We start from the raw sequence: 10,304 nt of genomic DNA on the forward strand, positions 1-10,304 counted from the left end.
TGCCTCCCGGGTTCAAGCGATTCTTGTGCCTCAGCTTCCCGAGTAGCTGGGACCACAGGCGCGCCCCACCATGCGCAACTAATTTTTATGTTTTTAGTAGAGATGGGGGTTTTGCCATGTTGGCCAGACTGGTCTTGAACTCCTGACCTCAAATGATCCACCCACCTTGGCATCCCAAAGTGCTGGGATTACAGGCATGAGCCACTACACTCAGCCCCACCTATGTTACATTTCTGCCACTCTTCTGTTTCCCAAGTCATCTGGATTGTTGATTCCACTCTTTTCCCCTCCTTCCCCTGACACTTTATTCATGTATCTGATACAGCATGTGTCACAGTTTACTTTGGATACTCTTGTAGATGCCCCTTCTCCCACCAGCGTGTGAACTCTTTAGGGATAACAGAGTACAGAGGTTAAGAATAGGGACTTTGGAATCTGCCACTTACTAGCCATGTGACCTCGAGCCAATGGCTTATCTCTCTGAGTCTCAGATTCTTCATCGACAAAATAGAAAAGTGATGATACCAACTCTGTTGGTTGTGAGGAAATGAGATATTATATATGTGGGACACTTAGCACAGCATCTGGCATATAGTGAACATGCAGTAATGATTGTTTTCTTTGTACTCTTAGGGTCTAGTGCCTAATGAGTCCCAGGGTTTTGTTTTATTTTGTTTTTTTGAACCAAGCTGAATAATATAAATGGAAAAATTCTAATTTCTCATTGTCTTTCGGTAGATACATCTTATACCATTTTGTTCTCTTCCAAAACACAGCTTCTTAGTCTGTATAAATGAAGGAAGCCACCCCTTTTTCCCTTTTCTCCTGTAACTACCCTTTTTAAAGATTTTAGGTTTTGTTTTTGGGATGTTCCTTTGAATTCATGAAATCCAAGATGAGCCAATCAGGCCCAGCAGACCAAATTAGAGCCAGCTGATAGCTTGGTGGGCAGAGAAAAGGGATCTAAGAGATCTGAGAGGGTAGGTGCAGCCAGTGTCCCTGAGACCAGAAACTGGGCAGAAATCTCCTGGCTTTCACAGGAAGGGACCAGAAATAAACTCTGGAAGAAGCCCTGGAAGTGAGGCCCTAGTCTTTACCATTTATTACCAGTGTAACCTTGCCTACATTATTCAGTCTCTCTGAATCTCTGTGTCCTCATCTGTAAAATGAACACAGTGGTATCTCCTTTTGGGATGGTGGTAAGGATGATACATTCTACTTGCCGTGTAGGCACAGTGCCTGCCTATAGGAGGTACTTAGTAAATATTAGCTGCTCTACAGGGATGGACAACTGTGGGTGTTCCTCAGTAGCTGTGACTGAATGCTAACTATATGCTGGGCACTGGGTTCGATCTAAGTGTGTGTGATGAAAAAGGCGAGACAGGAAAGGGGACCGGTAAGATGTGCTAAAATGATGTCAGGAAAGCGTGGAATCAGAAGACCTGGCAGAATTAGAGAAGAATATAAATAAACAGGAAAACTTCTTTTCCTTCCCTGAGTTGATGAACCACTTGAACCACTCTGGATTCTTTTTTTAGGTAGGAGGGGAAGACAGGGTCTTGCTCTGTCACCCAAGCTGGAGTTCAGTGGCATGATCTTGGCTCACTGCAACCTCGCTCACTGCAACCTCTGCCTCCTAGGCTCAAACAATCCTCCCACCTCAACCTCCCAAGTAGGTGGGACTATAAGCACATGCCACCAATCCTGGCTAATTTTTGTGTTTTGTAGAGGCGAGGTCTCCCCATGTTGCCCAGGCTGGTCTCAGACTCTTGGGCTTAAGCGATCTGCCTACCTCGGCCTCCTAAAGTGCTGGGATTACAGGCGTGAGCCACCGTGCCTGGCCCACTTTGGAATTTTCTAAGATACTTAAAATCTGCAAACATTTAAAATGTGGGTTGGGCACAGTGGCTCACGCCTGTAATCCCAACACTTTGGGAGGTTGAGGTGGGCAGATCATAAGGTCAGGAGATCGAGACCATCCTGGCCAACATGGTGAAATCCCATCTCTACCAAAAATACAAAAATTAGCTAGGCTTAGTGGTGCGTGCCTGTAGTCCCAACTACTCGGGAGGCTGAGGCAGGAGAATCGCTTGAACCCAAGAGGCAGAGGTTGCGGTAAGCTGAGATCGCACCACTAGCGAGACTCCATCTCAAAAAAAAAATTAAAATGTGATTAATATTTAATTTTAATGAAATGATTTAAAAATAGCCTTTTAAAAATCTTTTGTTTGGAAATATTTATAATTTTGTTTTATCTTTGTCTTTTTCTCTCTCTTAACATTTTATTTTTCTTTTCCTAAAGGTGGCAGAAAGAGCACTCTATTATTGGAATAATGAATACATCATGAGTTTGATAGAAGAAAACTCTAACGTCATCCTTCCCATCATGTTTTCCAGCCTTTATAGGATTTCAAAAGAACATTGGAATCCGTAGGTTTTCAGTTTCTTTCCTCTGTTCTCTTCTTCCCTTCCTTTCTTTCTTTCTTTCCCTTCAGCCTTATTATGTGCCAGATGCTATCCTTGTTGCTGAAGACATACGTGAGAAGATAAAATCCTTACCTTCTGGGGATTCACTGACTGGAGAAAATAAACAGATACTTTAACAAAATACCAGTTAAAGTATCTGTTTGCTAGATAGTCTTCTTGATCTGTCTGTGAAGGTAGCAGATCTTTTGGGGAGGCACTACAGCTGAGAGGAGAGGTGTGTAGATACTGACGGCATGGCCATGCTTAGACTGAATCTGAAAGGAATTTGGCAGGTGGATGGCATGGGGAGAGCCCTTTCAGATGGTGAGTCCATCCATCATATTAAAAGTCACAAAGATGTCAAAAGCACCTGTCAGTTTCTGAGACCTGTGAGTTTGGGAGGGCTGAGGCACAAAGTCTTTTGGGTAGGGTGCTAGAGGATGTGGCTAGAAAAGACTGTGGGACTCGTGTGAGACTTCACCAAGTAGATGATGAGGAAGTACTGAAGGGTTGTAAGTGGGGAAGTGGTCTGACTAGGTTTGCATTTTAGTGTGATCTGTTTCTTAACAGCTAACTCAGTTGCTATATGTATCTCTTGGAAAGGAAGTTTAAAATAATCAAGGAGAAGTTTAACATCCAGCCCGATGAAAGTTAAAGCATTCTGAATTTGAATGCTTTTACATTTTTCTCTGTGGAATAGAAGGAAAATTTAATGTGGCATTTAAAAATTGGTAGATACAATTCAGTATATTCATAATATGTTTATCTTTAAACATTTTGCATGTAATTACAATATGTCACATTTCTCATTTTTCAAATTTGCCAAATTTCATTAATAGAACTTGTAAAAATAAGGAGCTGATAAACAATTAAGTCCCTTTATACAGATAGTCCCTTGAGGACGTTCTAGCAAGTGTCTGTAACTACTCAGTATACTAAATTTGGTGCTTTCCCATCACTGCCCTTGGGAGGAAGGTCATTCTGGAACCTTAACAGAAAAGAACTTAAATTTTCCTTTTAATGGCACAAGGCAGAAGCTACATAGCAAGTGTATTTTCTTGTAAATGTTTTGGAAAAATCAGACTCATGGTTTATTTAATATATGGCTAATTTTTACCAATGCCTTTTTCAGTGGTATTAGGAGCATGTTTGTTGCAAAACGGAAGCAACGGATATTTTTGCAAAAGGAAAAGCTATTTAGACTCTAGTCTGAAGCTATCAAGCCCATCAGAACCTTGTCCTCACATTGCCTAAGTATGGGCTACCATTTTGGCTGTTTAGCTGTATAGTGTCCCATAGCTAATAGCAACCATCCCAGCTTGCCAGTTATCTTACCAGCATATATTTTGGGTCAGCAGGACTGGTGCAGATCACAGCTAGACAAATAACTCATGTTGAACCACCCAGCCTACATGGGGGCTTGATTTCATTTCTTTGGATAAGAATAATATATATATATGTATGTATACACACACACACACACACACACACACACACACACACACACACACACACACATTTAATGTATAACATTCGTTTCTATGGAAGTAGCTTCTGATTTTGATGAATTATGTGTTATTTAGAAAATAGAATTCTATGCAAATTCAGGTGTCTGAGGTTAGTGCTATCACAGATCCTTATTTTAGGATGAAGTTGCTTTACTATTATATTTGCCTTTTTATTAAACAAAATTATCAAATGCCCACAGGCAGCTCTATTCTGGGTGCCAATAATTAGAAGGACAGGCCAGGCGCTGTGGCTCACACCTATAATCCCAGCACTTTGAGAGGCCGAGGCGGGCAGATCATCTGAGGTCAGGAGTTCGATACCAGCCTGACCAACATGGAGAAACCTCGTCTCTACTAAAAATACAAAATTAGCTGGGCATGGTGGCTCGCGCCTATAATCCGAGCTACCTGGGAGACTGAGGCAGGAGAATTGCTTGAACCCAGGAGGCGGAGGTTGTGGTGAGCCAAGATGGTGCCATTGTACTCCAGCCTGGGCAACAAGAGCGAAACTCCATCACAAAGGAAAAAAAAAAAAAAAATTAGAAGCTGCAAAGTTAGATTTTTTTTTTCTAGTTCTACCACCCCTCAGAAAATTATCTTGCCTTGAAATCTCTTAATATGGAAGTGAACTGTAGGTCATTCTCAGTTGTTCCAACTAAAAAGGAATACAGACAATGTGCAGTACGAGAAACCATTCAGACAAAAGTTGTGCTTTTGCTTTCTTCATTCAGTATCCCATTTTATAAGACTAACTAACACGTTCCCTTTCTTCTGTGCTTTCCAGGGCTATTGTGGCATTGGTGTACAATGTGTTGAAGGCATTTATGGAAATGAACAGCACCATGTTTGACGAGCTGACAGCCACATACAAGTCAGATCGTCAGCGGTAACTTTTTAAAGCTTTTTTGTCAGCTGTGCATAAAACTATTGAGTTTTTTCCTTGCTCTTTGCTGAAGTTGCCTAATTGTACCCCAAATCTTAAGCAGCACAGTTTTGTTTACAGTCATGCATTGCTTAACAACCAGTATATGTTCTGAGAAATGCATCCTTAGGCAATTGTATTGTGTGAACATTATAAGTGTATAGTAATTACACAAACCTAGATGGTATAGCCTACTGTGACACACCTGAGCTATATGGTGTTGCCTGTTCTTCCTAGGCTACAATCCTGTACAGTGTGTTACCATGGTGAATACCGTAGCCAATTGTAACACAGATCACTAGGCAGTAGGACTTTTTCAACCCTGTTAAAATTTTATGGGACCACTGTGGTATATGTAGTCTGTGTTGACCGAAATGTTGTTATTCGGCAGATGACTGTATTTATATATTCATTTTTGCACGCTTATTAACTGTGTCTTTATTACTGTGCCACTGAGTAACAAAGCTTTGTGACACTGTCATTCTGATAAAGCCTGCTTTCCTCCCTTTCTTTAATAATATTTTAGTTCTACCTCAGGGTTAAGAGCCCAGCATATAACTGGTATTTTAGGTTCACTTAAAGGGACCATCAGGTAGTTTTCTATCTGGGATTCACTCCCACTCTGAACTTACTTGAAGTGTAATTGGGCAGATCTTGTACTTCACTCCAATAGCAGGGGGAATGAGGCACCATTTTTCTAGCTCTTGGGCCCAGGACTTACTAGAACCCAACAAATTTATTACAATTTAAAGAACAGTGAAAAGAAATGAAGGTTAATAGTCTGGTATTAACCAGAAATGTTTGAGACCATATGGGAGAACAAAACAGTGGAACTCTTTACAATAATACATGCTTATGGCTTACTAAAGCCTTTCTTGGTTTCATTTAGAGGATTCTTCAGTTTTGTTATATCTTGTCCAATGTGTTCTACCTTCCAAGAGATGTACTTGGGGAGATTATAGAACTCTAGAGAGCTCTTAGTAGTTGAGCCTCTGGTTTGACTTTGATCACCCATAAGCAGATGTCAGCTTTGTATATCATAAAACTATGGACCTCAGAGGACCCAGAGGTGTGTGCGAGTGTTCGTACCCAGGGTCTTGCTGAACCTCTCTGGTTGCCTTGGTGCTTTGTCTCATTTTTAGTCTGTTACGTGCATTTTATTGATAAAAAAGAGCAATGAGGGGAACGGTTTGATGGCAGAGGGACCATTGCAGTGATTTTCTTTTTTAAGTTACCAGGGATGTGGTTTATGAAAACCAACTTAATTGTGGAATATGGTGAGTATTTAGCTGAGAATCTCACAAGCGGCTGAGATTTTGTACCCAGAATATTGGGATTAATATCAATTATGTGATATGTTATTCCACATGTATAGTTTAAACAACTTTTAATTCACTATATTAGCAATTTTTGCAAATTATAAATTCATAATAACCCTCCTTGCTCCAAACTTTAAATCTTTAAAGGATGTTACTTAAAAAACAGGCCAAGGGTACATTTTAATACTGTGGTGTACCATTAAAGGTGCATTGTGCATAACATCTTCTCTTTTAGAGTAACTGAAAACTCATTATTATTATCCTAGTTGAACCACGATTAAATTTGTAGAATCTCATCAAGAATATTGAAGAACTTGGTTGGTCACAGTGGCTCATACCTGTAATCCCAGCACTTTGGGAGGCTGAGGCAGGCGGATCATCTGAGGTCAGGAGTTTGAGACCATCCTGGTCAACATAGTGAAACTCCGTCTCTACTAAAAATATAAAAATTAACCAGGCACAGTGGCATGTGCTTGTGGTCCCACCTACTAGGGAGACTGAGTTGGGAAGGTCACTTGAACCTGGGAGGTGAAGGTTGAGGTGAGCTAAGATCACGCCACTGTACTCCAGCTTGGACATTGGAGTGAGACTCTGTCTCAAAAAAAAAAAAAAGATATTGAAGAACTTATTTCTACTCAAATTATTTGGTTTATATTTAGTGAACTTTAGTAATAAAACTATTTTCTGATTATTATGTAAACTAAATAGATCAAACCCTTGAAAAAGCTAAGAATTAACTAAGAGGACCAGGAATAAATAAAACTATGAGGTTGATTGTGATATTCTGGCATACTACAGTTATTTATAATGAGTGTACTTTCTTAATGAGAAAATGGGGGCCGGGCGTGGTGGCTCACGCCTGTAATCCCAGCAATTTGGAAGGCTGAGGCCGGCAGATCACCTGAGGTTGGGAGTTCACGACCAGCCTGACCAACATGGAGAAACCCCATCTCTCCTACAAAGTACAAAATTAGCCGGGCATGGTGGCACATGCCTATAATCCCAGCTACTCGGGAGGCTGAGGCAGGAGAATCACTTGAACCCGGGAAGGGGAGGTTGCCATGAGCAGAGATTGTGCCATTGCACTCCAGCCTGGGCAACAAGAGTGAAACTCCGTCTCAAAAAAAAAAAAAAAAAAAAAAAAAGGCTGGGTGCAGTGGCTCACGTCTGTAATCCCAGCACTTTGGGAGGCTGAGGCGGGTGGATCACGAGGTCAGGAGATCGAGAGACCATTCTGGCTAACATGGTGAAACCCTGTCTCTACTAAAATACAAAAAATTAGCTGGGTGTGGTGGCGGGCACCTGCAGTCTCAGCTACTCGGGAGGCTGAGGCAGGAGAATGGCGTGAACCTGGGAGGCAGAGCTTACAGTGAGCCAAGATTGTGCCACTGCACTCCAGCCTGGGTGACAGAGCAAGACTCTGTCTCAAAAAAAAAAAAGAAAAAATGGGTTTCTAAAAGTAAGGATAATAATAATTTGTCAAACGAGGAATAGAAGGGTGTATTGACAGATGGAAACGTTGATTTCTCCATAGGTGTGGGAATAGGACAAGAGAATGAAGAAATGTATTTGGTACTATCAGAGAATAACTGAATGGACAGTTTTACTTCAGGATGGTGAGAAGTTAATGGTTTCAGTTCAGATCAAATTTTGAAATATTACAAATCTGAAAATGGTGGGTGGAATAAGTAGTTAACACTGTTAGATACATATGCCAACATCAGTGCTATGTAAAATTGAAATTAGAAGAGAATTTGACAATATCCCCTGCATGACAGTGTGGTTAAGTGTTAAAATTTCCACCTACAGGGAGAGAGAAAAGTGGGAAAGATTGGGGGTGCCAATAACTGTATCAGCAATATTTAGAATTTTTAAACATAAAGTTGTCAGTGTGAAAGCTGTGTGATAACTGAGCATAATGCTCAGTTGGAAGAAAAGCCCCACAGGATAAATTGCATTGATTGCCATAAATCTCTTGATCAAAAACACGAAACACTTCGGTAACAAGATGATGAATGTTTTAATGATGTCAACACTTAATTAACCAATTTATGCCTAGTGTTCCATTATTGTAACGCTAAGCTTGTGGGAGTTATTTCTATCCCACTGCTCAAGGTCATCGCCAAGTTCTGATTTTTCACAAAAAAATTTTGCAACCTTTGGCATAAATTGGTTAAAACTGCAAATTAGGGCAATGTGAACCTAAAATACATTGAAATGTTTTTTAGTTGAGTAAAATTCCAAGCCCTTGCTTATCATCCCCTTCTACCTCCAAATAAAAAGGTCATATTCATCGAAAGTCAGCAGGATCTATAGAATTGATTTATATATACCCAAATTGTGTTCTTTGCTAACATTTATTTAGTCCTTGTATTATCCCCAGACTGTACTTAGAAACAAAAAGTGATAATTTGCCAAACAGCTTGATTATGTTTAGAACCTGGAATGCACCAGGAGTGGTGGTGCACACCTGTAGTCCCAGCCACTCAGGAGGCTGAGGCAAGAGGATTGCTTGAGCCCAGGTGGTTGGGGCTACAGTGAGCTATGATTGTGCCACTGCACTTTAGCCTGGGCAACAGAATGAGACCCTGTCTCTAAGAAAAAAAAAAGAAGAATCTGGAATCCATTATGATTAGATTGGAGGATTATCTAATCTTGCCCTTATTGTCCTATAAGTGTCATTTTTTTCAGGGTCAAAATTAACAAATAGGTTATTATATGAAAACTGTTCTGCTCACTGAAATTTATATTGTGCAGATTTGTATTTGAGATAGCTGAAACTAATTATGGTAAACAAGGCCTAAGTTATGAAAATATTACCTATTAAATGATATTACCATATGGCTTTAGTAAGCCATAAGCATGTATTGTAGAGAGTTCCACTGATTTGTGCTCCCATATGGCCTCAAACATTCCTGGTTAATACCAGACTATTATAGTATTATAATTCAACATTTCCTCAAGTCTCTGGTGGAATAAGAATATAAAATTACTTAGGTTTTTCTAGAGTTTTTTGGGAGTTGGAGGGGATGAAGAGTAATCTCTATTGCTCTGTTAATTAAAAGTTATTAATATAACTTTTAAGAAACATTGGTTATAATGTTTTAAAAAATGAGGCATTGGAATTACATACAAATTTCACTCAACCCATGTGGATTTCCCTGAGTAGAAATTGTACTGTGGCTGAAGTTTTAATCCTTGCTGCATGAGGTAGTGCATGGATTATATCCCCATGTCTGAGATCATGGAGCCCCCATTTTCAGGAATTATCTGAATTCCTGGATTTGTGAATGTTAATCTGGGTCTGCCTTTTTTTTTTTTTTTTTTAATTTTGTTTTGTTTTGTTTGAGATGGAGTTTTGCCCTGTCATCCAGGCTGGTGTGCAGTGGCATGATCTTGGCTCACTGCAAGCTCCTCCTGCCAGGTTCACGCCGTTCTTCTGGCTCAGCCTCCTGAGTAGCTGGGACTACAGGCGCCTGCCACCACGCCTGGCTAATTTTTTTGTATTTTTAGTAGAGACAGGGTTTCACCGTGTTAGCCAGGATGGTCTTGATCTCCTGACCTCGTGATCTACCTGCCTCGGCCACCCAAAGTGTTGGGATTACAGGCGTGAGCCACCACGCCAGGCATTTTTTTGTTTTTGTTTTTTGTTTTTTTGGAGATGGAGTCTCGCTCTGTCACCCAGGCTGGAGTGCAGTGGTGCTCTCTCAGCTCGCTCGCTGTAACCTCCACTTCCTGGATTCAAGCGATTCTCCTGCCTCAGCCTCCCGAGTAGCTGAGACTACAAGCACACGCCACAATGCCCAGCTAATTTTTGTATTTTTAGTAGAGACAGGGTCTCACCATTGCTGGCTAGGCTAGTCTCGAAATTCTGACCTCGTGATCCACCTGCCTCGGTCCCCCAAAGTGTTAGGATTACAGACGTGAGCCACTGTGCCCAGCCTGGGTCTGCTTTTTATTGGTCCACTGCAGCATGGAAAAACCAGAGACAGTGCAGTGAATTATTTTTAATAAATGTGAATGCATTTAACTTACAATATAATCTTACATTCCTGTATCATGTACTTCCTACTTGGTTGATGTTAAAAA

The 10,304-nt window shown here is 40.7% G+C and overlaps 1 protein-coding gene across 5 annotated transcripts in view; it reads left to right on the top strand.

Annotated features, from left to right (window-relative positions):
• PPP2R5E (protein phosphatase 2 regulatory subunit B'epsilon) overlaps positions 1–10,304 on the top strand; it is a 179,174-nt gene that overhangs the window by 163,483 nt on the left and 5,387 nt on the right. For 3 of the 5 annotated variants that reach the window (XR_002735618.2, XM_023232002.2, XM_023232005.2), the window contains 2 exons: positions 2,303–2,430; positions 4,759–4,860. Coding sequence is in view for 4 of the 5 variants with exons in the window: in XM_023232002.2 (XP_023087770.1) it covers positions 2,303–2,430; positions 4,759–4,860 (230 nt within the window). In the remaining variant the exon portion in view is untranslated. Of the gene's footprint in view, positions 1–2,302; positions 2,431–4,758; positions 4,865–10,304 lie in introns of those variants that run through there. The other 2 variants (XM_023232016.2, XM_023232028.1) reach the window with 2 other exon arrangements.

The sequence above is a fragment of the Piliocolobus tephrosceles genome, chromosome 6 (genome assembly GCF_002776525.5).
Source record: "Piliocolobus tephrosceles isolate RC106 chromosome 6, ASM277652v3, whole genome shotgun sequence".
Lineage (NCBI taxonomy): Eukaryota > Metazoa > Chordata > Mammalia > Primates > Cercopithecidae > Piliocolobus > Piliocolobus tephrosceles.